The sequence below is a fragment of the Anolis carolinensis genome, unplaced genomic scaffold (genome assembly GCF_035594765.1).
Source record: "Anolis carolinensis isolate JA03-04 unplaced genomic scaffold, rAnoCar3.1.pri scaffold_19, whole genome shotgun sequence".
In the NCBI taxonomy this organism is placed as follows: domain Eukaryota; kingdom Metazoa; phylum Chordata; class Lepidosauria; order Squamata; family Dactyloidae; genus Anolis; species Anolis carolinensis.
The window spans coordinates 35,773-63,554 of NW_026943829.1; the positions used below are offsets into that span (position 1 = coordinate 35,773).

A 27,782-nucleotide genomic window follows, 5' to 3' on the forward strand; every position below is an offset into this window, starting at 1 on the left:
ACAAGGCAATAGAGGATAGAGCTCCTATTTGAGATACCTGTAATTAATTTGAGATATCTGTAATTAAATTGTCATAGTTCAATGTTATGTAATCTTGGGATCTGTAGTTTGGTGAGTGAAGGCTCAAGTCCCTCTGGGGAGAGAGGGCAGTCTAGAAATAAAGAATTATTATTGTTATTTTATTATGTCACAGCAAACAAGATATATATGCTGGATTTCATATCACAAAATCACAAGTCGAACACTTCCCAAGTGTCTAGGACTGTGTGATGTATTTTCGGATGATGCGTGCAGATCCCAGCAGGGTGGCCTTTTGCAGTTGGCAGATCGTGATTTTGTCAATGTCTATTGTTTCCAAATGCCGGCTGAGATCTTTTGGCACGGCACCCAGTGTGCCCATCACCACCGGGACCACCTGCACTGGTTTCTGCCAGAGTCTTTGAAGTTCAATCTTGAGGTCCTGATAGCGGCTGAGTTTTTCCTGTTGTTTTTCGTCAATGCGACTGTCACCTGGGATGGCGACATCCATGATCCAAACCGTTTTCTTTTCCACAACTGTGATGTCTGGTGTGTTGTGTTCCAGAACTTTGTCAGTCTGGATTCGTAAGTCCCACAGTATCTTTGCGTGCTCATTTTCCAAGACTTTTGCAGGTTTGTGATCCCACCAGTTCTTTTCTGCTGGGAGGTGGTACTTGAGGCATAAGTTCCAGTGAATCACTTGGGCCACATAGTTGTGCCTCTGTTTGTAGTCTGTCTGTGCGATTTTTTTACAGCAGCTGAGGATATGATCAATGGTTTCGTCGGTTTCCTTGCACAGTCTGCATTTTGGGTCATCAGCTGATTTTTCGATCTTGGCCTGAATGGCCTTTGTCCTGATGTCTTGCTCCTGGGCTGCAAGGATCAGGCCTTCTGTCTCCTTCTTCAGGGTCCCATTCGTGAGCCAGAGCCAGGTCTTCTCTTTATCAGCTTTTCCTTCAGTTTTGTCAAGGAACTTTCCATGCAATGTTTTCTTGTGCCATCTGTCAGCACTAGTTTGTAGTGCGGTTTTCTTGTACTGGTTTTTTGTCTGTTGTGTTTTGAGGAGTTTCTGATTTTTGACTTCAATCAAAGCAGGTTCTTCACTTTGCTTTACATATTCTGCCAGGGCATGTTCTTCTTCTTTGACTGCTTGTTTGACTTGTAAGAGTCCTCTGCCCCCTGATCTTCTAGGCAGATATAGCCGGTCAACATCACTGCGAGGGTGCAGGGAATGATGGATGGTCATGAGTTTTCTTGTTTTTCTGTCCAAATTGTCCAGTTCCGCCTGTGTACGAGGGTTGAATGAAAAGTAATGCCTCCACCTTCGTAATTCCTCAAGAGATGGCAGTCCTGCTCTGCGGCAGGTCCTGGTTTGTTCAGTAGACTCTCCTCTACAGTTCCGTTTGGCAGGAAGCCTTAGCATTGAACGGTTGTGTTGTTAAAGTGCCAAGTATGGAACCCTACGCAGACGGGGAAGCCTTAGCATTAAACGGTTGTGTTGTTAAAGTGCGAAGTATGGAACCCTGCGCAGACAGGGAAGCCTTAGCATTGAATGGTTGTGTTGTTAAAGTGCGGAGTATGGAACCCTGCACAGACGGTTCCATTTGGTGGGAAGCCTTGGCATTGAACAGCTGATTTATTTAAATATTCCCATCCAAACCCAAGTAACGAAGGTGGAGGTATTATTTTTTATTCAACCCTTGTAATATCGACATGAAACTTCTGGGTGAGGTCATCCGGCGTGTTGGAGTTCAGTGTCATCTTTACATAGATGACACGTAACTCTAATACTCCTTTCCACCAAAATCCAAGGAAGCCCCCCAGATCAAAGGTCCACAATCTAAGGGTCCTAATAATAATAATAATAATAATAATAAGAAGAAGAAGAAGAAGAAGAAGAAGAAGAAGAAGAACCTGCTTTGATTGAAGTCAAAAATCAGAAACTCCTCAAAGCACAGCAGACAAAAAACCAGTACAAGAAAACCGCACTACAAACAAGAGCTGACAGCTGGCACAACAAAACATTGCATGGAAAGTTCCTTGACAAAATGGAAGGAAAAGCTGATAAGGAGAAGACCTGGCTCTGGCTCACGAATGGGACCCTGAAGAAGGAGACAGAAGGCCTGATCCTTGCAGCCCAGGAGCAAGCCATCAGGACAAAGGCAATTCAGGTCAAGATCGAAAAATCAGCTGATGACCCAAAATGCAGTCTGTGCAAGGAAACCGATGAAACCACTGATCATATCCTCAGCTGCTGGAAGAAAATCGCACAGACAGACTACAAACAGACTACAAACAGAGGTGCAACTACGTGGCCCAAATGATTCATTGGAACTTATGCCTCAAGTACCATCTCCCAGCAGTTAAGAACTGGTGGGATCACAAACCTGCAAAAGTATTGGAAAATGAGCACGCAAAGATACTGTGGGACTTCCGAATCCAGACTGACAAAGTTCTGGAACACAACACACCAAGCATCACAGTTGTGGAAAAGAAAAAGGTTTGGATCATTGACGTTGCCATCCCAGGTGACAGTCACATTGACGAAAAACAACAGGAAAAACTCAGCCGCTATCAGGACCTCAAGATTGAACTCCAAAGACTCTGGCAGAAACCAGTGCAGGTGGTCCCGGTGGTGATGGGCACATTGGGTGCCGTGCCAAAAGATCTCAGCCGGCATTTGGAAACAATAGACATTGACAAAATCACGATCTGCCAACTGCAAAAGGCCACCCGACTGGGATCTACGTGCATCATCCGACTTGTGATTTTGTGATACGAAATCCAGCATATCTATCTTGTTTGCTGTGTCATAAAATAAAATAATAATAATAATACATCACGCAGTCCTAGACACTTGGGAAGTGTTCAACTTGTGATTTTGTGATATGAAATCCAGCATATCTATCTTGTTTGCTGTGTCATACAATAAAATATAATAATAATAATAATAATAATAATAATAATATACATCACACAGTCCTAGACACTTGGGAAGTGTTCAACTTGTGATTTTGTGATACGAAATCCAGCATATCTATCTTGTTTGCTGTGTCATAAAATAAAATATAATAATAATAATAATAATAATACATCACACAGTCCTAGACACTTGGGAAGTGTTCGACTTGTAATTTTGTGATACGAAATCCAGCATATCTATCTTGTTTGCTGTGTCATAAAATAAAATATAATAATAATAATAATAATAATAATAATAATAATACATCACACAGTTCTAGACACTTGGGAAGTGTTTGACTTGTGATTTTGTGATATGAAATCCAGCATATCTATTTTGTTTGCTGTGTCATAATAAAATAATAATAATAACTTTATTTATACCTCGCCACCATCTCCCCACAGGGACTCCAACCCCAGAGTCGGCCACAACTAGACTGAATGTCAGGGGAAAACCTTTACCTTCAGGCAAGTCGGGTTTATATATCTGTGGAATAATGTCCAGGGTGGGAGAAAGAACTCTTGTCTGTTGGAGGCAAGTGTGAATGTTGCCATTGGCCACCTTGATTAGCACTGAATAGCCTTGCAGCTTCAAAGTCTGGCTGCTTCCTGGAGAAGGAAAGAGAAACTGGGACATTTCAAAGCAGTTGGAAAGTGGGGCAACAGAGAGTTCCTCGGCCCTGTTGCTGCCAAATGGCTGCAGCATATGGTATGGCTGCAAAGAAAAGTGGTTCAGAAATAAGACGAGTTCAAGTCTGGGGTCTCAGATCCCCTGTTCAATCCTCCCTTCCTCTCTTCTTCTCCTCAGGCTTCCCTACATATGTGTGCAGACACTGCCTTATGTGCATATATTTATTCAGACCACAGAGCGAGGCTTTTCTTGGCACAGAACACGTACAAGCTCTCAGGAGAATCTGGAGTGTATTCTTTAGTACAGCCAACTCCTGCTGTGAGTAAGAGCACAACATTTCAGCCCCCATTTCCTTGAGTGGCAGCAAAAAATAAATAAATAAATTCAGAGCTCGGAAAGGTTAGCCTTTTGGGGCACCCGGGCCTGCAGCCGCCACCCGGGCCTGCGCCTGACGCGAGGCCCAGCAGTAAAGGTGCGCTTGAGGGGCCGCTCCGCGCTCCCGCCGCCGCCCACACCCCCCCCTCGCTCGCCGCCCGGGCCCCCCGGAAGGCCAGCATGAGGAACGCATGCACCCGGGACGCTGCCCGAGGCCCGAAAATCAAGCGTTGGCCTGGCGGGGGAGGGGGGGTGTTGGAGCAAGCGGACCCCGAGAAGAGGGAGTGTGAGGGAGCAAGGCGATGGCCCCAAGGCCGGGAGGTAGCGGAGGCCAGGAGGCCCGGAAATAAAGCGTTGGCCAGGCTGGGGGGGGGGGGTGCTGGAGCAAACGACTCCGTGAAGAGGGAGTGTGGGGGGAGCACGGCAATGGGGGGGGTGGCCTGCGCAAGGCCGGGAGGCAGCGGAGGCCAGGAGAAGGACCCATGATTAGTTGACAATGTCCCATGAATGAAACCGCCCGGCGGATGCCAAACGGAGCTGCCCAGACTCCCAGCGGGGTACCCTCACCTTCCCCTCGTTTCCAGCCTTCCTACTGTAACTCCGATGCCCCTCGTTGCCTTCTTCCTCGCGCTGCCTTCTTTCTCTTGCTCCGTGCGTGTCCTCCTCCTCCAAGCTGCAGCCTCCGAATGGCTGCTGTTGAGCCTCTCGGGGGCGGAGCCTGGTGCGGCCCCGCCCATGGAGGGGCGCTGACCAATGGCAGCCCAGGAGTGCTGGCCTGCCATTGGCCAGCGGGTGCTGGCGGCGGGAAACCTTCCCGCCGCGCCGAGGGGGCTCCTGGGAAGAAGAAGCCCCCTGGTCCGCCGCCATGCTGGGAGGGAGGGAGCGCCCTTCCCAGCAATCTGCAGGGCCCGGTGAGTCGGGCCCTGCCCTTTAGTACAGCCAACTCCTGCTGTGAGTAAGAGCACAACATTTCAGCCCCCATTTCCTTGAGTGGCAGCAAAAAATAAATAAATAAATTCAGAGCTCGGAAAGGTTAGCCTTTTGGAATACAACTCCCAGAACCTCCAAAGTCCTCCCTGCCTTTTATACACACACAGAACACAGCTAATTTTCTTCATCTCTGACCCTACTGCCTCCAAGCATTGCAAGAGCATCCTCTCCAAAGTTCAAGGAAAGATCATAGCTCAAGGGACCCTGAATCCTATTATGGGCATTTATTATATGCCTTCAGGACATTTTAAACTTCTGGTGACCCTCAGGTGAGCCTATCAAGGGATTTTCTTGGCAAATTTTGTTTTGAGGGGGTTTGCTTTTCTCTTAGGCCAAGAGAGTATAACTTGCCCAAGGTTGCCCAACGGGTTTCCAAGTCTGAGCAGAAAGTCGAACTCTGGTCTCCAGAGTCGCAGTCTAAGACCATGCTCGCTCTCTCCTAATTGGAGGGGATGATCAAATCCAGTGCTGAATGGGGAGATTGCTTTATGTATTCTAATTCTAATTAATTCAAAAGTGTCAGCTCACCACAGCCGCTCCTGAATGAACACACAAGACTCTCTGTGGTATCACCAGGAACTTTTACTGTAGGAAACATGAACATCAGAAAAGCCAAGAATGGGATACTACGGCCAACCCTCCTTTATATACCCTCCCCCTCATTTGAACAGTCTCTTCCCGCTCAGTAAAACCCCGCGCAAATTCCCCGCCAAGTCCAGCAGCCGTTTCTTCTCCAAGTCCTGAGCCGCAGGTGTCTTATCAATGTCAGTGACCCTGAAACTCAGAGCCACATCCAGGCTCTAGTAGCAGGGTTCTGACACAAAAGACGTATGAGGATCTGCGAGGGTTGAATGAAAAGTAATGCCTCCACCTTCGTTACTTGGGTTTGGATGGGAATCTTCTATAAATATAAAAATGTAATGGAATTTTTACCTAAAAGTAGACAACGAAACTAAACCACCCAGAAACACGAAACTTGGCAACACAACCCACGGTTCTTGTGGCTAGGTTCCGACAACACGATCAAAACTATTACTCACATACATCGCCTAAAAGAGACAAAAAACACCAAAAGGCCATATGCGCATGCGTGGCGCAGGACGCAGCACGCGAGCCTCTCTAATAATAATAACAACGGGGGGAGGGCTTACAGTAAAGGGTAATGGGGATGCTTTGAACTGTGTTCAGTGTGAACGACACTCTGACAACAGGAAAATTTCAGGCATAAAACAATCAGGGCCAGCTAATACCTCCCAACAAAAGATTCCCCCAGGGAGGAAGCAGCCAGGCTTTGAAGCTTAAAGGTCATTACATTCAAATCATTTTGCCTAATTGCAGCATTCCTACTTGCCCCCAGCAGACAAAACAAGGAATAACAAGAAATATTGTAAATTTACATGCTTTAGGACAGCACATATACTAACTACCACCAATTCCTCACAACCTTATTTTCCATACCACCAAACTTAGCCACAGCAATGCGTAGCTGGGCACAGCTAGTATTTTAATAAATGAAACACAGAAATAATCCTTAGAATGTGCTCTTTAACTACCACTATTCACTTTTCCATATCATGACCAGACAATTGGATATATTTCTGCCAACGATGAACACGTTTTCTGAAGTCGTCACAGAAGAAGTTGACACTCTGTTTCCGCAACCAGCGTCCCACAGTCCCCATTGTGCACAGATCTTCCAATAGCCAAGAAAAAGAAATAATGTGACCCACACGTTCTTGTGAAATGCCCATTATGCTTGAAATTTCTCTCTAAGTGATATGACGATCATCCTGAATCAATCTGTCAACTTTTGCTTGTGAAACTCTATGGTTGCTGTCACAGGACATCCAACTCTTTGTTTGTCATGCAAGTCAGATATTTATTGCCCCAAATTGCTATGTGTGTGTGTAAAGAAATCCTTGCAAAAGATGTTTGCAGGAAATCTCTGCAAAAGAGCTCAGCTTTGCAGAGGCAAAGCCACGCCTAAAACAATGTATCGGTTTGATGGCAGATGGCTTGGTTTGTCAGTTGGTTTGTCAGTTGGAATTTGAGCTTGGTGGGAGAGCACAGAAAATAGACAGGCTCTCTGGCTACGGTCAAGTAGCTGATTTAAATATGCTATGCTGTATATATATTGAATGCTGATTGATTGGTTATTGATCTTATGCAACTACATGGACATTGTATGATTGCTGAACTGTTTATTTGACTTCAACTCAACAAGTAAAGTTTTTCCTTTTGTTCTTTCAATTCCTCTGCCTGGTCTGAGTCTTTTGCACATGGTGTTAACTGGACTCTGCTGATTCCGCTGCACACTCACCTGGTAACAATGTTCCCACCTCAACATCCTTAAACTTACTCGCCCAATGACGCACAGGACTCACATCAACACAATTACCCCAAACAGCTTGAATTTCTGATGAATCTCCTTTGGAGTGACACCTTCTGCTGTCAAGAATTCAGTGACTGCATGTTGCTTAAGTCACATTGACCGACCATCTGCGCAAGGTTCCATACTTCGCACTTTAACAACACAACCAGTCAATGCTGAGGCTTCCGACCAAATGGAACTGTAGAGGAGAGTCTACTGAACAAGCCAGTACCTGCCACATTCCAGGACTGTTATCTGTTGAGGAATTACGAAGGTGGAGGCATTACTTTTCATTCAACCCTCGTAGATGCGGTGCATGGTCTTGCCTGCAATGTCGGAATGAAGTCAAGTGGTGCATGTGTGTGCATGCATATTTTGTGGCGTTTTACAATGGCTTTTACACCTCCCGCCCTCTCCTTGTTGAGGTTGAGTGTTGCCTGGCTAACCCACTTCAGCCGCCTATAAAAGCATCATTAGCACTGGTTTAGCAACCCGCTGACCTCAACAAGGGGCCTTGAAAGCCTCCTTAATCAGAAAGGCTTCAGCTTGTCCCTCAGCCCCCAAAGGCAAGCCAGAACTGAAAGGAAAGAAAAACTTGATTTGTTGATTTGGTCAAATCAAACAAAACCAAATCCAATTAAAACATACAACACAGATTGAAAACAGAATTAAGACCTATACCGATAAAGAACAAAACGATATCTCCCCGCCAGCCTAAAGCCCTAGGGGGTTGGCTCAGGATATTTTGCAGTCTGGAAGAGACTCGCTTCCCTTCATCTATACAGATTTGAAGGTGTTTTTGCATCCAAAAGCATCCAAGTTGGGAAGGGGGAAGATCTCTCAAACACCTCTCCGCAATTGCAGTTTATTTATTTATTGTGTCAAAAGCAGTCATTGGGCGAATAAGTTTAAAGATGTTGAGGTGAGAACATCTGCCTTCCGTGGCAGAGTTGGACGTCCTGTGACAGCAACCACCAAGTTTCACAAGCAAAAGGTCGACAGATTGATTCAGGATGATCGTTGTTGAGAAATTTCAAGCATAATCGGCATTTCACAAGAACGTGTGGGTCACATTATTGCTTTGCTTGGCTATCGGAAGATCTGTGCACGATGGGTCCTGTGAGATGCCGGTTGCAGAAACAGAGTGTCGACTTCTTCCGTGACGGCTTCAGAAAACATATTCATTGTTGGCAGAAATGTTTCCAATTGTCTGGTGATGATGTGGAAAAGTGAATAGTGGTAATTAAAGGATTATTTCTGCATTTGATTTATTAAAATATTCCCATCCTAACCCAAGTAACGAAGGTGGAGGCATTACTTTTCATTCGACCCGTGTCTGATCCCATGATAAAGACAATTGGTATGTTCAGCCCAAGAAGAGAGATGATCACATTGCAAGTTTGATTGACCTGATTTATGGACATTTTTGGCCAGTTGGGGAATGAAGTTGGGCCATACTCTGGCCTGACTTGGGAATCTTACTTGAGGTATTTGCCCAGCCTGTGGATACATGCACACATTTTAAAATTGAGAGTACAAGCTGCCCTTTTCTTACTCTTTTTTCCCTTCAGTACATCCATGGGCCTCCGTATATTAATGGCATCTTATTTGTTCTGAATGCATCATTAATGTTAACGATCCCTTTGAGTCTCCCCTCACCCTCCCTGGACAGAATGTATTAATTGCTCGCGTTGTAATTAAATATTAAGGCTGGGATTTTTCACGCTTCACACGGCTGGGTTGTGAATGTGAGAGAAAGAGAGAAAGTGTGCGCTTCTTGAAAGCCAAGGGCTGGTGAAAAAGGACATTGTTTCACGAACGTACAAACACAATATCACCTATGCACACAAACACTGAAGTTAAGTGGAGGAAATGGTCTCATAGTGTTGATTTATGAATGATAATCTAGCAATCCATGTTTAACATTTATACAAATGATCAACCACTGCCAGAAGGGACAGAGATTTCCTTCTATGCTGACGATCATGCCATCACTGCTCAAACTTGAAATGGTTGAACAGAAGCTCTCCGGAGCTTTAGGTGCTCTTACTGCCTAAAGCTCGCTGTTTCAACATTCCTGTGTCAATCATAAAGGTCCTTTTGGATTCTTGCCTCTCTGAAGTTCTTGCTGTGCTGTTAGGCTTTTGTTTTGCCTATCAAAAGGATAGCAGAGAGTTAAGGCTTTGTTTCCCCCTCTCTCTTGGAAGAACATAAGAATAACCCTTATAAATGTTGTTGTGAGCTTTTTGGGCTGTAAATTGAACCCCAAAGATTACTGCCTATTACAGGGAAAACCAGCTCATTCCTAATCGATCTAAACTGCACACACATACTTTTCACCTTAAGAACCAACAAGCATCTCAAGCCTTGAGCATGACCTGGGAAAGAATCCTCCTGGAGCATTGCAGCACAACAAAATACTTGGAAATCACTCTGACTTATAAGAACCACTGCTTGAATATCAAGCAAAAAGTGGGTGCTAGAAATAATATTGGACGAAAGCTGTTTGGCACAACCTGGGATCACAACCCGACACAGCTTTGCTACTCTGCTGCTGAATACACATGCCCAGTGTGGAATACATCTCACCACGTTAAAACAGTTTATGTGGCTCTTAATGAGACATGACACATTTTCACAAGATGTCTACATCCTACACCCATGGAAAAATTATACTTTTTAGCCCGTATTGTACCATCCGATATCCGTTAGGAAATAGCAGCCAGCAATGAAAGGACCAAGGTATTGACATCTCCGGTCCATCCTCTGTTCAGATATCAGCGAGCAAACCAACGCCTTAAAGCAAGAAACAGCTTCCTAAGATCTACAGAGATACTCGCAGGAACACCACAGCAAGCAAGAGTCCAAATGTGGCAGGTGAAAACCCGGAATCTCAATCAGTAGCTGATACCAGATGGGAGACGCTCTCTTGGGCACACAGAGGATTGGGTGATTTGGAAGGCACTGATCAGGCTGCGCTCTGGCACCACGAGATACAGAGCCAATCTTCAGAAATGGGGCTACAAAGTGGAGTCCATGACATGCGAGTGTGGAGAAGAGCAAACCACAGACAAGGTACGACAATGCAACCTGAGCCCTGCCACATACACAATGGAGGACCTTCTCACGGCAACATCAGAGGCACTCCAAGTGGTCAAAGGAAATCTACGAGGGTTATCCAGAAAGTAGATTACGTTTTGGAATTAAAAATGAACAAAGTATAGGAGAAAACATTTACCGTATGCAGTTGAAAGCCACAGCCAAATACCACTTCTCAACATAGTCGCCATTCAAATCTAGGCACTTCTCATAGCGATGAATGAGCTTGGCAACTCCTTCCCCACAAAACTCTGCCGCTTGCGTCCTCAATGCAGCGTTTTGGTGATGATGCGCAGCTGTGGAGAGGGGTGACCGGCTGGTTGAGAACGCAAGCGGCAGAGTTTGGTGGGGAAGGAGTTGCCAAGCCCATTTATTTATTTATTTATTTATTTATTTATTTATTTATTTATTTATTTGCAGCATTTATATTCCGCCCTTCTCACCCCGAAGGGGACTCAGGGGCGGATCACATGATATACATATAGAGCAAACATTCAATGCCCATATAACACATAGAACCGAGACAGAGACAGATGCAGAGGCAATTTAACCTTCTCCTGAGGGGATGTTCGATTCTGGCCACACTGGAGAGCAGCTGATTCATCATCCACTGTGACGGCACTTCCTCATTCCAACATTGTAAATTAGTTAAATTTGCCTCCCCACTTTATAAGGTAAAGATTTCCCCTGACATTAAGTCCAGTCGTGACCAACTCTGGGGGTTGGTGCTCATCTCCATTTCTAAGTCGAAGAGCCAGCGTTGTTCGCAGACACCTCCAAGGTCATGTGGCCACTGGCATGACTGCATGGAGCACCATTACCTTCCCGCCGGAGCCGTACCTATTGATCTACTCACATTGGCATGTTTTTGAACTGCAAGGTTGGCAGAAGCTGGAGCTAATAGCGAGCGCTCACTCCGCTCCTGGGATTTGAACCTGGGACCTTTCGGTCTGCAAGTTCAGCAGCTCAGTGCTTTAACACACTTTGCCATCAGGGCTCCTTTATAAACTTTATATGTGGTACCTTATTTCCTACTTGATAGATGCAACTATCTTTCGGGTTGCTAGGTCAGCAACGAGCAGGGGCTTTTTTTTTTAATTGACGGGTGCTCACCCCTTCACGGGCTGGCCTTAATAATAATAATAAAATAATAAAACTTTATTTATACCCCGCCACCATCTCCCCAATGGGGACTCGGGGCGGCTTTGAACTCATGACCTCATGGTCAGAGTGATTTATTGCAGCAGGCTGCTCACCAGCCTGCGCCAGAGCCCGGCCCAATTCATCGCTATCATAAGTGCCTAGATTTGAATGGCAACTATGTTGAGAAGTGGTATTTAGGTGTGGCTTTCAACTGCATATGGTGAATGTTTTCTCCTATACTTTGTTCATTTTTAATTCCAAAACGTAATCTACTTTCTGGATAGCCCTCGTAATATAATGCCAAGTTTTTAACTTTGTTTGTGTTTTTAAATACATTATAAGTTCACCCAATTTGCTTCTGACATGATAAATAAATAAATCCAGCAATGGGAGACATTGGCCTTGCATCTTGCATGTCCTGAAAGACATGGTGGTGGGTTTACACTGACCTTTCGACGTCTGGTGCACCTCGCTGGTTCCTCTCCCTGTCCCACCTTCCGAGTAGAGTAGGGACCCTCCTGTAGAAGGAGAAATATAGCATTAGGGAATAACTCCAGAAGAACCACCATTATCCCCAGATATATCATATCACTCCCTATGCACACACATAGAGTATACCCTCCAATATTTCACAGATGAAAATTGAGAGACGAGCGGCATCAGAGTGTGGTCAAGATGGCAAACGTATTAATAAGTAAGAACACCCAAAGCAAGGCGAACATATCTCAGGTTGATTTGGCAGAATTTGTTTGCCTTCTTCCATCCATAACAACAACAACAATTGCACAACATGTACAAAAAGGCCGCTTGGGAACAATGCTTCCGTTGTAAACACTCCCTTGACCCTGCCCCAAACCCGCAACCTGCCCACAAAGCATTCCCCAAAAATCAATGTTGGAAACAAACTTCCAGTAAATGTTGGAAACTATTCGAATCAAACCGCAATATTTACTAGTTATTATCATGAGATTTCAAACCTGTAAACAGGTTTATAGACGGCATAAACGATTTCAACAAGGCAGAACTAAAATCTAGACATAACGTATCAAAAATTCCAAGTACAGTAGAGTCTCACTTATCCAACATAAACGGGCCGGCAGAACATTGGATAAGCGAAAATCTTGGATAATAAGGAGGGATCAAGAAAAAAGCCTATTAAACATTGGATAAGCAAAAATCTTGGATAATAAGGAGGGATCAAGAAGAAAGCCTATTAAACATTGGATAAGCAAAAATCTTGGATAATAAGGAGGGATCAAGAAAAAAGCCTATTAAACATCAGATAAGCAAAAATCTTGGATAATAAGGAGGGATCAAGAAAAAAGCCTATTAAACATTGGATAAGCAAAAATCTTGGATAGTAAGGAGGGATCAAGAAAAAAGCCTATTAAACATTGGATAAGCAAAAATCTTGGATAACAAGGAGAGACTAAGAAAAAAGCCTATTAAACATAAAATTACATTATGATTTTACAAATTAAGCACCAAAACATCATGTTTGACAAGAAATAGACAGAAAAAGCAGTCAATACACAGTAATGTTATGTAGTAATTACTATATCTACGAATTTAGCACCAAAACATTGCAACATTGACTACAAAAACAATGACTACTAAAAGGCAGACCGTGTTGGATAATATAGAACCTTGGATAAGTGAAGCTTGGATAAGTGAGACTCTACTGTAATTGAAAGAGATTTAAAAGGGTTTTAAAACAACCATGGACAAGGTTCAAAGGAAATTAGGCTTAGTGAAGACATATAATAAAAAAAACCACATGTTGACTAGAAACCAAAAAAAAAATAAGGTAGCAACACTGGTGCAGGGAGGGTCTGCAAAAGTAAGGAATTCTACAAGTGGGATGCCATGGCTGAGAAGACCCTCTTCTGCATCTGTCCCCCCCATCATATTGTCCATATGGATGGGATACACATTAAAGATGAGGGTTGAATGAAAAGTAATGCCTCCACCTTCATAACTCCTCAACAGATGGCAGTACTGGTCTGCGGCAGGTCCTGGCTTATTTAGTAGACTCTCCTCTACAGTTCCATTTGGCGGGAAGCCTTAGCATTGAACGGTTGTGTTGTTAAAGTGCGAAGTATGGAACCCTGCGCAGACAGGGAAGCCTTAGCATTGAACGGTTGTGTTGTTAAAGTGCAAAGTCTGGAACCCTGTGCAGACGGTCGGTCAATGTGACTTAAGCAACGTGCAGTCACTGAATTCTTGACTGCAGAAGGTGCCACCCCAAAGGAGATTCATCAGAGAATGAAAGGTGATTATGGTGATTGTGTTGATGTGAGTCCTGTGCGTCGTTGGGCAAGTAAGTTTAAAGATGTTGAGGTGGGAACACCTGACTTATGTGACAAACAAAGAGTTGGATCTTCTGATAGCCAAGCAAAGCAATAATGTGACCCACATGTTCTTGTGAAATGCCAATGATGCTTGAAATTTCTCTCTGAGTGATACGATGATCATCCTGAATCAATCTGCCAACCTTTTGCTTGTGAAACTCGGTGGTTGCTGTCACAGGACGTCCAACTCTTTGTCGGTCACACAAGTTAGATGCCGCATACCAGGACTACTATACAAAATCCCAGAATACTTGTAAAGTATCTATACAAACATACGATAGTCTATGTACAAAGAAAATGTGTCCAAATGACATATATTATTACAGTTCCCCGTACAAACACTCGCAGTTGAAATCACCACAAGCAGGGTCACTCAGTGAAAGCAATTAGGCACTATATAGAAATTCATTGTTGCTGAGTATAACAACTCCTGAAGAAGGGGATTTTCTCCCTGAAACAGGGTACAAAAATACCCGGGACCCCTGTAGACTTGGGACTTTATTTAGACTTTATTTTCGAAGACTTTTTTGAGAGCGGTGCTCCATCATTATTTTCTTCATTCCAGTATACAGCAACACGACCAACCATCTGTTTAAATTGTTTGGAAGATATTTTCATTGACTATGTATCCCTGAAGCCTATATACATTGGAACCAATACCAGACTTGAATAACTTTTGTGTTAGAGCTGTTGCTCCTTTTCATTTTGCCGGGTACGGCCAAATCGAGCTTTGTACGGGGAACTGTAATAATATATGTCATTTGGACGCATACCAGGACTGCCATGTGTTGAGGAGTTACGAAGGTGGAGGCATTACTTTTCATTCAACCCTTGTATGATGGGAAACAATGAAAGTAAGTCCCATTGCTGAATCTTGAGACCCTGTATGCCTGGCATTGCCAGATTGGAAAAATCAATTTTTGGTCCAAATTCCTAGAGGAAAAATGCTCCTAAACAGCAACATTGTCCTCACTTCCTAACCGCAAAAAATAAAATAAACCCAAGAGGGTCTCAAGGCTTTAGACACAACCTTTGCAGGACCACTGTCCCCATTATTAGAAAGTATAGTTTATGAATATGTATTGTTCGGTGAAGTTAGAACTCAATGAACTAAAGAGTTAGATTGTCCTGTATGAAGCAACCAGTGGAAAATTGCCGCAGCCTCAGTACCAAACATTTCTATAGATTTAAAAGTACATCTGGTTCAGCAAAATAACCGATGTTTTGGGCATACTGGATATCACAGTGTCTTTTTCAGAAAGAATTGGACAATTCAGTTAAATGTTGGCAAGTTGATACAGATAATGCTGTTAGGAATGGTGGGAGTTGGAGTCCAAAACATCTGGAGGGCCGAAGTTCACCCATGCATGTCCCAGGCAGTCAACTGTGCCGAGAAAGCTTGTATTCCTATTTGGATTATAGTAACTCTTACATCCAAATTTGCATCTATATATATAAAAAAATTACCATTGGCAGATTTAATGCAAATCTGTGTGCTCTTTCGTGCCTCATTTTGGTGATGCCTAAGTGGCTGCCCTCGGGAAGATGGCGAGGAGTGAATGAAACGAGTGACGTTCAAAAAGTACAGGCTGTGACAATTACCTTAAAGCCAAAATGGACGTAAAGCATCGACGCATGTCGCGGTGAGTATTTTACATATGTTTAAGCTTTTCCGTAATTGTCACTGCCTGTACTTTTTGGCGTTTCGTTTTCCTCTGATCTCAGTGTCCACAATTTTTCTCTCCCTGTCTTTGTGTATGCACATGCAAATACTGTATATACTCGAGTATAAGCCTAGTTTTTCAGCCCTTTTTTAAAGACTGAAAAAGCCCCCCTCAGCTTATACTCAGGTGAGGGTCCTGGTTGGCTTATATTTGGTTCAGCTTATACTCAAGAATATATGGTACATTTATTATTTTTCTCTATTATTGTTGCTGCTATTACATTTATTTTACTATATTTTTATTAATATTATTAACACAGTAGCGTCTCACTTATCCAAGCTAAATGGGCTGGCAGAACCTTGGATAAGCAAATATCTTGGATAATAAGGGGGAATTATGGAAAAGCCTATTAAACATCAAATTAGGTTATGATTTTACAAATTAAGCACCAAAACTGGATTATCCAAGGCATTTTTGTAGTCAATGTTTTCAATATATCGTGATATTTTGGTGCTAAATTCGTAAATACCGTAACTACTACATAGCATTACTGCGTATTGAACTACTTTTTCTGTCAAATTTGTTTTATTACATGATGTTTTGGTGCTTAATTTGTAAAATCATAACCTAATTTGATGTTTAATAGGCTTTTCCTTAATCCCTCCTTATTATCCAAGATATCCGCTTATCCAAGGTTCTGCCGGCCTGTTTAGCTTGACTAAGTGAGACTCTACTGTATTTTTATTTCTGAAATTTACCACTCTCGGCTTATACTGGAGTCAATGTTTTCCCAGTTTTTTTGTAGGAAAATTAGGTGCCTCGGCTTATATTCAGGTCAGCTTATACTCGAGTATATATGGTATATATGCCGACAGCATTGGGGAAGAATCCAACTCTGATTAAAACGGCTTATACTCGGGTGCGGGCTTATATTCGGATCAGCTTATACTTGAGTATATACAGTTATTGGAATCTATTTTTATTTCTGAAATTTCCCACCCTCGGCTTATACTGAAGTCAATATTTTCCCCTTTTTTTGTGGTCAAATTAGGTGCCTCGGCTTATATTCGGGTCGGCTTATACTCGAGTATATACGGTAATTGGAATCTATTTTTATTTCTGAAATTTACCACCCTTGGCTTATACTGGAGTCAATGTTTTCCCAGTTTTTTTGTGGTCAAATTAGGTGCCTCGGCTTATACTTGAGTATATACGGTATATATGCCGACAGCATTGGGGAAGAATCCAACTCTGATTAAAACGGCTTATACTTGGGTGCAGGCTTATATTCGGGTCAGCTTATACTCAAGTATATATGGTATATAGGCTGACGCTCCTTGCGGTCATGCCAGCCACGTGTTATTTGAGTGATTATATTGCTTCTGTTTATGTGATTGTTTTAGTCAATTGTTATGTTTTTTAAAAAATTCTTATAGCGTTTTATAGTGTTTTCAGTGTTTTATTGTACAATGTTTTATGCTGATTTTATATTGGAAACTGCCCTGAGTCCCTTTTGGGAGAGAGGGCGGCATACAAATAAACTTTTACTTACTTACTTACTGACAGCATTGGGGAAGAATCCAATTCTGATTAAAACAGCTTATACCCGGGTGCAGGTCTTGGTTGGCTTATATTTGGGTCAGCTTACACTCGAGTATATATGGTATATTTATAATTTTTCTCTATTATTATTGGTATGATTAGATTTGTTATTTTACTGTGATAATCAAACCCTGTCAGAACAACCAGCTTGAAAAGGGGAAGGACTGCTGTGAGGTTATCCCTGATGAGCAAGCCAGGTTCTAGCTACATATTTGCACAGTACAAAAGCTGCCCGGGCCCTGAAATCTTCCTCAAGCGTGAGGCTGCTGCAGGCAAGTAATTCTGGGTTTCAGGTGCTCTGACTCTGCCCACCTTCTACCTGTAAGCTGCAATTATCCACAGAGCAATAGCAGCCAGGTTCAACAACAGGTTGGGGATGGATGACATGCTTATCTATCAAGGATGCCTGTGCAAACATCCTTTGCTTCCCATTTCTGTGTCTGGCTTGTGTCCACTTCTGATTACTTTTGCTGTACTATCGTTTTGTTGTGTTTGGTTTATAATTGGAAATTATTAATTAGTTACATTGCTTTAACTACATCTTGTTTGCGATCTACGTACATGTATGGATACCTAGGCTTTAAAAATGGGTAATCCAAAATCTTACCCCATTGATTAAAACATACACCTGGATAGAGAGAGGTATGTTATTGTTGGGTTACTATGAGTTTTCCAGGCTGTATGTTCCAGAAGCATTCTCTCCTGACGTTTCGCTCTTTATTTTGAAACATTTTAATAACTGCCTCATGTTTACAAAACACACTTAGTGCACTTTCGCCCAGTTCGTTTTTTATGATTTTATTGCTGTATTTTAATATGTCTTTACTAATGTTTTTGCTGTTTTTTTAACATGTTTATTCTCATTTGCGCGTGGTTTTTGCTGTTTGATGTGTTCCTTATTGTATTTGCTCGGGCTTTTGCCCCATGTAAGCCGCCCCGAGTCCCTTCGGGGAGATGGAGGCAGGGTATAAGAATAAAGATTATTATTATTATTATTATTATTATTATTATTATTATTATTATTATTATTATTATTCTGGGATCTGAGACTTAAGCAAAGTCTGTTGCCTTTTGCTCCTCTTGCATAACCGCTTGCTGCTTTGTTTCATTTTATTAGGGGACTGATACCTTCTGGGTGACACAATGGAGGAAATGTCCTTCTCGTTCGTCCCCTCCAACCCTGTCCTGGAGGGTCTGGAACAGACAGAAGGGTGTCCTTGGATGACTTGAGCAGACAGGCTGAGTCATCTGTGGGTCCCTGGGGGGAAACTTCAAGGTTTGCAGGAATATAGCAGGGGAATAATTCAGCAGTGGGGATCCAAACCCTGGATTCCAGAGTTCAGTGCTCAGATCACTACAGCTTTGATTTGAATGCAAAAGCAGGCGGTTGCCTTATCTCACGTGAGACAACTGGCTCATCTCTCTCAAGGGTGGGTCAATGTCTTCTTCAAGTATCAGCTTTTTGCTCCAACTCAAAATTAGGGCTCTGCCTACACCCTAAATTTGGGATAGGGGAGGGTGGAAGAAAAATTGTTCTAAAATATTGTGTCAGATTCCAGTTCTCCTGCTTCTGAAGAATGGGTTGATTGAAATAGGAACATAGGCAATAGATTTACACCGAGACAGGGAACTGCTGGATCCAGTCTACAAAGAAGTCCTCTGTCTTGAACTTTGGGCAAAAAAGCAACTGTCTCTGAAACATTTTCATACTGCAATTCTCGGTATCTTCTAAGCAACACAGCCTAGCGGGGAGATTCTCAGAGATATAGCCCAAAATAGTAACTTTATCCATCTCTGATGAATGCTGATAATTTGGCCATCCTGCATTGCACAGCCTGCCTTTAAGTTGGAAGTTCTCCTCCTCTATTTGAAGTGCTAATTTAAAGATGGAAAATCCCACGAAGGAACTGCATAGACCAGGGGTCCTCAAACATTTTAAGTGGAGGGCCGATTCACTGTCCCTCAGAGTGTTGGGGGCCCGGATTAGGATGAAATAGTCCAAAATTATGATTGTTGTTGTTGTGTACCTTCAAGTCATTTCAGACTTAGGTCAACCCTAAGTCTAAAGTTTAGGACAGAGGCCAGGTCAGTGACCCTGGAGGACCTTAGTTTGGGGACCCCTGATCTAGACGATCTCATTAGACCATAGGTAAGGAAAGAGACCTCCAAAGACCATCTAGATGGTCTCATAAGACCATAGGTAAGGAAAGGGACCCTCAAAGGCCATCTAGACGGTCTCATAGGACCATAGGTAAGGACAGTGACCTCCAAAAGCCATCTAGATGGTCTCATAAAACTATAGATAAGGAAAGGGATCCTCAAAGACTATCTAGATGGTCTCATAGGACCATAGGTAAGGAAAGTGACCTCCAAAAGCCATCTAGATGGTCTCATAAGACTATAGATAAGGAAAGGGATCCTCAAAGACTATCTAGATGGTCTCATAGGACCATAGGTAAGGAAAGTGACCTCCAAAAGCCATCTAGATGGTCTCAATAGACCATAGGTAAGGAAAGGGACCCTCAAAGGCCATCTAGATGATCTCATAAGGGCATCAGAAGACCATAGATAAGGAAAGGGACCTCAAAGACCATCTAGATGGTTTTGTAAGACCATCGGTAAGGAAAGGGGCCCCCAAAAGCCATCTAGACAATCTCATAAAACCATAGGTAAGGAAAGGGACCCTCAAAGGCCATCTACAGTCTCATAGGACCATAGGTAAGGAAAGTGACCTCCAAAAGCCATCTAGATGGTCTCATAAGGCCGTAGCTAAGCAAAGAGACCTTCAAAGACCATCTAGACGATCTCATAAGGTCGAAGCTAAGCAAAGAGATCTTCAAAGACAATCTAGACAATTTCATAAGGCCATAAGTAAGCAAAGAGACCTCCAAAGACCAGGTAGACTTAGATCAACCTTAAGTCTAAAGTTTAGGACAGGGGCCAAGTCAATGACCTTGCAGGGCCACATCCGGCCCACGGGCCTTAGTTTGGGGACCCCTGGAATAGACTGTTGTAGTTCAGCAGCCAGGGGATGATGGGTTCACTGAAGACTCAGAAGGGATTGTGGGATTTCCTGGGGTTCAAAGTGATACAGACCAAGGGAATGAAATTGACTCAGACCGTGCTGAGCTCCAAGGTCAGTCACAGGAGCCAGAAACAACATCATTAGATAAGGGGAGGAGAGAAGAAGAATGAAGTGAAACAGAAAACTCAAGGGAAAGTACCTGGTGGTATGGAGATAAACCAGGATCTCTGTTTGCACATCAGGACAGAGAATCAATTCCTAAGGTCAGCATGTTTACGTGGGAAATAGATAAAGTTCATGGGAAACACCATGACTTCATGACTGCTTATTAACGGCCAGTTGTTTACCTTTAAATTAGTTCAGGCAACATTGGTGTTCGAGGGAGAACCTAGGCCTGAGTTCTTGTGTCCTGCTCATGGGATTCAAATATCTTGGAAGGTTGTTTATATTCTTGCTTTGTGATTCTTGCTAAGTTTTTTTTCCTAAGGATATCTTTTGCTTATGAATTTATGCTCTACTTGTGATTTTTGACTATTCCTGGACTGTGTGACCTTTGGATTTTCATGAGACATTTGGAATCCTGTAAGATTATCACCTATTGCTGAACCTGTTTTGTATTACAGTAGAGTCTCACTTATCCAAGGTTCTGTGTTATCCAAGGCAGTCTGCCTTTTAGTAGTCATTGCTTTTGTAGTCAATGTTGCAATGTTTTGGTGCTAAATTTGTAAATACAGTAATTACTACATAACATTACTGTGTATTGAACTGTTTTTTCTGTCCATTTCTTGTAAAACATGATGTCTTGGTGCTTAATTTGTAAAATCATAATGTAATTTGATGTTTAATAGGCTTTTTTCTTAATCCCTCCTTATTATCCAAGATTTTCGCTTATCCAATGTTCTAATTTTATATTTAATAGGCTTTTTTCTTAATCCCTCCTTATTATCCGAGATTTTCGCTTATCCAATGTTCTAATTTGATGTTTAATAGGCTTTTTTCTTAATCCCTCCTTATTATCCAAGATTTTCGCTTATCCAATGTTCTAATCTTATGTTTAATAGGCTTTTTTCTTAATCCCTCCTTATTATCCAAGATTTTCGCTTATCCAATGTTCTAATTTTAATAGGCTTTTTTCTTAATCTCTCCTTATTATCCAAGATTTTCGCTTATCCAATGTTCTAATTTTATGTTTAATAGGATTTTTTTCTTAATCCCTCCTTACTATCCAAGATTTTCGCTTATCCAATGTTCTAATTTTATGTTTAATAGGCTTTTTTCTTAATCCCTCCTTACTATCCAAGATTTTCGCTTATCCAGTGTTCTAATTTTATATTGTACTAGCTGTGCTCGGCTATGCGTTGCTGTGGCAAAGTGGTGGTGGTATTGGTTAAAAGTTGTTGTGGAATTTTTATTTGACGTTATTTGTACTTTTTAAAATTAATTTTATTGTAACTTATCTTTTTTATTTATTATATTTTATTATTTTGTAGTATTATTTTTAGTTATTTTGTTATTATAGTATTTAATTTTTTTAGTGTTTTTATTGTATTATTTGTATTTATTTTATTTTTTATTCTTTTATTAACACTGGGCTGAGTGGGTTGCTAGGAGACCAAGTGGGCAGAGCTTAGAGCCTTCTAAGTGGCAGCAATTGGATAAAAACAATTATTTCTCTCCCTCTAATTAGGACTTTATTTTTCTTTGCTTTTTGTTGTATCAACCTAGAGGAGTGGATGAGGGGTTGTGCTGTCAAATTTCGAGGTTGGGGGGCCTGTAGTTTTGTTGTTTTGTGGGTCGCAGTGATGCCATCACTCTTTTATATATATAGATAGGCTTTTTTCTTAATCCCTCCTTATTATCCAAGATTTTTGCTTATCCAATGTTCTGCCGGCCTGTTTATCTTGGATAAGTGAGACTCTGCTGTATTCCTCTTCTTTCTTATTTCCTGCTTTTTCACATATTTTATGTATTTTTACAGTCAACTCTTTACTTATACTCTGGATTCTTGTGTGTTGCTGTGGTCCTAGGTGGCATCAGGCCTGGAGGGCAACCTAGAACTTGACATTGTCTATCAACAATCCCATTGGCCATGATAGATCAGTGGTCCAAAATCATGATTTCCCAAGCTCGAGCCATCTGTTCCTTGAAACACTCTCCTACGACTCCGGATACCAATTACAAATATTGGCTGGACAATTTGGAAATAATTGGAGGTGGAGGAGGATTTTCCTAAGCATTATTGTGAACATTTCTGGAACACGATGGCCACTTCATCCTGATGTTAGAAACATGGCTGGGTGTGATACACCATATGCCCAAGCTCTAAACCTCGCCATCTGTAAAGATAATGAACTGAGTGATGGCAAGAGATGAATGGCAGAAGCTGGCATTGTAGGACTTTATGGAAGACCAAGGGCCATGGCAATTTACAGTCCAATCCTACAGAAACCTGGCACCTCCTGGACAGAGCACTAAATATCCCACCACGATGCACAGTCTCCTCGGGAAGGCATGTCACGTCCTTCGACTGATGGGGCCTCGTAAGCATCTCTGTGCATGATAAGGGAGTTGTCATGCCAGCCAGCTGCTATGGCTGGTTGACTGCTCAATCGCCCAATCCTGATGGACAGTTCTGAATTTGAGCTGCATCCAGGGCCAGCTTGAGGCAGGGGACAATATGGCACGTTGCCAGAGGTTACCTTTTGGTCTACAGTTTCCTGGGGATTTGGGGAGCTGTAGCCCAGAAAAGGAACATTTTCCTGCTTTGCTAACTTCATATCCAGAAGCTAGCCAAGGATGCACTTGTGTCTCCTCTGACATGGACAATGAGGCAACATCCTGAGCTATTTCCAGTTAAAATAATTTGAATATTTATTTATTTATTTATTTATTTATTTATTTATTTACAACAGTTATAGCCTGCACTTCTCGCCCGAGGGGACTCAGGGCAGCTTACAAAAATATTGGGTTGCTGTGAGTTTCCCAGGCTGCATGGCCAAGTTCCAGAAGCATTTTTCTCTCCTGACATTTCACCCGCATCTATGGCAGGCATCCTCAGAGGTTGTAGGGTCTGTTGGAAACTAGGCAAGTGGGGTTTATATATCAGTGGAAGGTCCAGGGTGTGAGAAAGAACTTTTATCTGTTGGAGGCAAGTGTGAATGTTGCAACAGGCCCTGATTGTGGGAGGTCCAGGGCGGGAGAAAAGGACTCTTGTCTGTTGGAGGCAAGTGTGAATCTTGCAACTGGCCACATTGAATGGCCCTTCAGCTTCAAAGCCTGGCTGCTTCCTGCCTGGAGGGATTCTTTGTTGGGAGGTGTCAGCTGGCCCTGATTGTGGGAGGTCCAAGGTGGGAGAAAGGGACTCTTTTCTGTTGGAGGCAAGTGTGAATGTTGCAGCAGGCCACATTGAATGGCCCTTCAGCTTCAAAGCCTGGCTGCTTCCTGCCTGGAGGGATCTTTTGTTGGGAGAAGTTAGCTGGCCTTGATTGTGGGAGGTCCAGGGTGGGAGAAAAGGACTCTTGTCTGTTTGAGGCAAGTGTGAATGTTGCAGCAGGCCACATTGAATGGCCCTTCAGCTTCAAAGCCTGGCTGCTTCCTGCCTGGAGGGATCTTTTGTTGGGAGAAGTTAGCTGGCCTTGATTGTGGGAGGTCCAGGGTGGGAGAAAAGGACTCTTGTCTGTTTGAGGCAAGTGTGAATGTTGCAGCAGGCCACATTGAATGGCCCTTCAGCTTCAAAGCCTGGCTGCTTCCTGCCTGGAGGGATCTTTTTGTTGGGAGAAGTTAGCTGGCCCTGATTGTGGGAGGTCCAGGGTGGGAGAAAAGGACTCTTGTCTGTTTGAGGCAAGTGTGAATGCAAGTGTGAAGCTTGATTAGCACTGAAAGGCTCGGCAGACTAATTCAGCCAGATAACTCAGCCATAGCAGAGCACCTGATGAACCAACCTGTATACAGCATATTATCTGAGAACGCAGAAATGCTGGGCCACTCTCACAACCACCATGTCACACTATACAGAGAAGCCTTTGAAATACGCAAGCATGTGGAGAATTTCAACTGAAAGGAGAAAACCATGAAAATGGACAAAATCTGGGGGAATCCTTTGTTGGGAGGTGTTAGCTGGCCTTGATTCTTTCTTGTCTGGAATTCCTGTGTTTTTTAAATGTTGTTCCTTATTTCCTGTCCTAATTCTGTCCTGATTTTAGCCAGATTTTGTTCGTTTTCATGGTTTCCTCATGAATACCATTTTCCTGCTTCTTGAAAGGTGGTTGGATTGGATCAGTGGTTCCCAAAGTTATTTGGCCTGCCGCCCCCTTTCCAGAAAAAATATGACTCAGCACACCCTGGAAAGAGGGGAGTGGCTTAGAGGGGTGGGCGTGGCTCCTGCTCAAGAGGGCGGGACTGAGCCTCTCCCCTAGACCCAGATTCAGTGCTGGGAGGGGGAGGGGGAGGTGGGCGGGGCCACAAATGGGCGGCCAGGACTGGAATGGGCGGAGTTACGAGTTCTGAGGCAGGGCTGAGCTTCTATCCCTGTCTTGCGGTGCCTGCCAGGACACAGGGGGCAGGGCTAGAGGAGGGGGCGGGCCTCTTCCCAAGTGCCTGATGGGGCTGAACCTCTATACCCCACCCCTGTGTTCTAACAAGAGCCTCAGGAGAGGTATAGAGGCTCAGCCCTGTCTCATGCTCTTGGAAAGAGGCCACGCCCCCACCCCTAGCACCGCCCTTTAGTCCTAAAAGGCCTCTCAGGAGAGGTATAGAGGCTCAGCCCTGTCTCAGGCTCTTGGAAGGAGGCCCCGCCCCCTTCCCTAGCTCCACCCTCTGTGTCCCAACAAGCGCCTCAGGAGAGGTATAGATGCTCAGCCCTGTCTCGGGCTGTTGGGAAGAAGCCACGCCCACTCCTCTAGCTCCACCCCCTGTGTCCTAACAGGTGCCTCAGGTGCTCAGCCCTGTCTCCGGCACTTGGGAAGAGGCCCCGCCCTTCCCCTGGCCCCGCCCCCGTATCCTAATAGGTGCCATCACCGCCCCCCTGGATCTCTGCAGCACCCACTAGGGGGCAGTAGTGCCCACTTTGGGAATCACTGGACTGGATGGCCCACGAGGTCTCTTCCAACTCTATGATTCTATCAGTTGGAAGGGCTTGGGCTGTGTCTTCCTGCATAGCAGAGGGTTGTACAGGATGGTCCTGGGGGTCTCTTCCAAATCTAGGATTCTGTAACCACGTTTCTGATATGGGAGCCACCATCCATCATAGAAGAGTGGCATCATGCTTCTCCTGCCCTGATCTAGTTGGGGGCAAACTCCTTCACTCGCTTGCATCCTGGTTCACTATATCTTGGTCCAAGAACTCCATTGTATCTTGTGTAGACAAATTTAGCTCACACCAGCTGGTACAGTATGTGAATCCCCTAGAACCGCATCCAAAGCAACCAATGAGCCAAATGCACAAGGCTGTTAATAATCAGATCATAAGCATAAGTCACACAGTTCATCAACGTGAAGCGACACGAGATAAAACCATCTTTCTCTGGTGCTCTCGAGTTCTCTCCGCAACATGCTTTTTCTTTCGGATACATGTTCACATTCCAAACAACCAAAAGATATATATATATATAAATATATAAAATTCAGCAAGAGACAGAGGCAATGTCAGAAACCAACATGAGATGAGATGGTCGAGGCGGATGGCAGGAGAGAGAACGAGAGACTGAGAGTGATGATGAAAAGAGAGAAAAAGAGAAAGAGAGATGGAAGCAGGTTTCGGAGGAGGAGGAGAAGAACTTTGAAACTCATTTGTTGAAAGAAACATAAAACCATACCTTGGCTGTTTAGCGTCAGGTGAGCCGGACCTTGAAGGGGAAGGAAAGGAAAAAAGAAAGAAAGAAAAAAGACGAGTCATATAAACGCACGGAAAAAAGGAGGGTTTTCCCCTCTATGCCACAATTTAAAAGCTTTTTTTAACTTGTGACAGACATCCGGGTCCCCCAGCAGATAGAGAGGGGAAGGGAGTTGAGGGTCGGATGCCGAAACAAACAGAAAGGAGAGGAGAAGAAACTGAAAATCCCGGACAGAGCCAGACAGAACCAAAACAAGAACAAGAGAGGGGAACAGGCTAGAACAGAAAAACAAATTAAAGTTGGGTTTCTTTTACGGTTTAAAAAAAAAAAAGCATTTTGGGCAAATGGCCACATTGCCCAGTGGGAGAAAATGCTTTTTTTTTCAGGAGAAAAACAACAAAAATGGGTGGGGGGTGGGTGGGAGAGAACTACACAAACCAAGCAGCCTTGAGGGGCGAGTGTTGTGTTTGCAGCCGTGAGCGAAAACAGCTCCAGGAAGGAAGATTGTTAGTGGTGCGAAAAAATGGTTTGCAGGACTCTCCTGGTGGAATACTTTTTGGGAAGGTGTCAGTGTAGTAGGCCAGGGAGGGAGAGCCCAGCTGTCCATGGGACCGGAGGAACATTTCCACCCTTCCCATCAAACCAACCAACATCTCTCACCCACGAACCAGCAATGATAATACATTCTGGATGAACACCATGTTATATCCCTTTACCACAGAAATATTGTGTAAGCCCCAAAAACTGACCTACCACCACCTTGGATGGGGGATTGTACAGCCAGAGCCATCGGGTAGGAGACTTGGGATCAATAAGAACGCGGAAATTTGGTGTGCCCAAAGCCAGTTTCTCAGTCCATCAATTTCAGTGCTGTGACAGAGGTCTCCCATGGGCTTTATTGTGAAATTCCAAGACCTTTTGCATGCTAGACATTTGTAACTGCCACTCAACTAGAACTTTACTCCCACCCATAAAAAAGCTGGTTTGAATTGGAGCAGAGAAACTGGCAGTCGGGTTCTCCACGGTATCAGGTAAGCCAAACCTAGAGATGTCAGGCATCAAACCTGGGAACTTGTATATGCAAAGCAGATATTCTGGACTGAGATGCATCTCCTAATTTATAGCAGCACATTAACATGCTTTATTTGACCTGTTCGGCAGTAATGGTGTAAGTGCCATTGATCACATGTAAGTGCAATTGACCACATCCCTTTATTGTGCACCACCACTACCAGTTTGAAGCCCAGGAGAACAATTCCCAAATAGAAAATGACATTGACCCTCCCTGTTGAAAAATGGCCTCTCATGAACCTGAAATGACCTAGAAGGTGCTCAAAATATAGCCCAATTCACCACCAATTCCACTACGTTATGTTGTAGGCAAGCGTCAACCTGAATGTGGCCTCCAACCACCAATCCTTGACCACTTTGATCTTTCCTAGCTCTTCTTGGAGCTCTGTGATCTTGGCCTCGGGATCTCATGATTGTTCTACAATGGAGCTAGGTCTAACTCCCCACTTCCCAAATAGAAAATGACATTGACTCTCCCTATTGACAAATGGTTTCTCTTGGACCTAAAATGACCTAGAAGGTGCTCAAAATATAGCCCAATTCACCACCAAGTCCACTATGTTATGTTGTAGGCAAGCGTCAACCTGAATGTGGTCTCCAACCACCAATCCTTGACCACTTTGATCTTTCCTAGCTCTTCTTGGAGCTCT

The 27,782-nt window shown here is 43.5% G+C and overlaps 1 protein-coding gene across 3 annotated transcripts; it reads right to left on the reverse strand.

The window, feature by feature from the left end:
- Nucleotides 1-27,542, reverse strand: LOC134294747 (uncharacterized). Of its 3 annotated transcripts, XM_062966397.1 has the most exons (4): nt 26,044-27,542; nt 12,038-12,106; nt 4,553-9,499; nt 1-3,588 (listed from the first exon to the last, which is right to left on the reverse strand). In XM_062966397.1, exon 4 carries the CDS (start codon nt 1,439-1,441, stop codon nt 257-259), a length of 1,185 nt encoding a protein of 394 aa, XP_062822467.1. In that variant the 5' UTR covers nt 1,442-3,588; nt 4,553-9,499; nt 12,038-12,106; nt 26,044-27,542; the 3' UTR covers nt 1-256. The 3 variants fall into 3 exon arrangements, with proteins under 3 accessions (XP_062822467.1, XP_062822468.1, XP_062822466.1); XM_062966398.1 differs by lacking the exon at nt 4,553-9,499; XM_062966396.1 differs by having other exon boundaries at nt 1-9,499.
- Between the last annotated feature and the right edge of the window lie 240 nt (nt 27,543-27,782).

What these genes read in the sequence shown, in the direction of transcription:
- LOC134294747 (XM_062966398.1), bottom strand. Translation starts at nt 1,441, where the DNA reads ATGCTAAGGCTTCCTGCCAAACGGAACTGTAGAGGAGAGTCTACTGAA.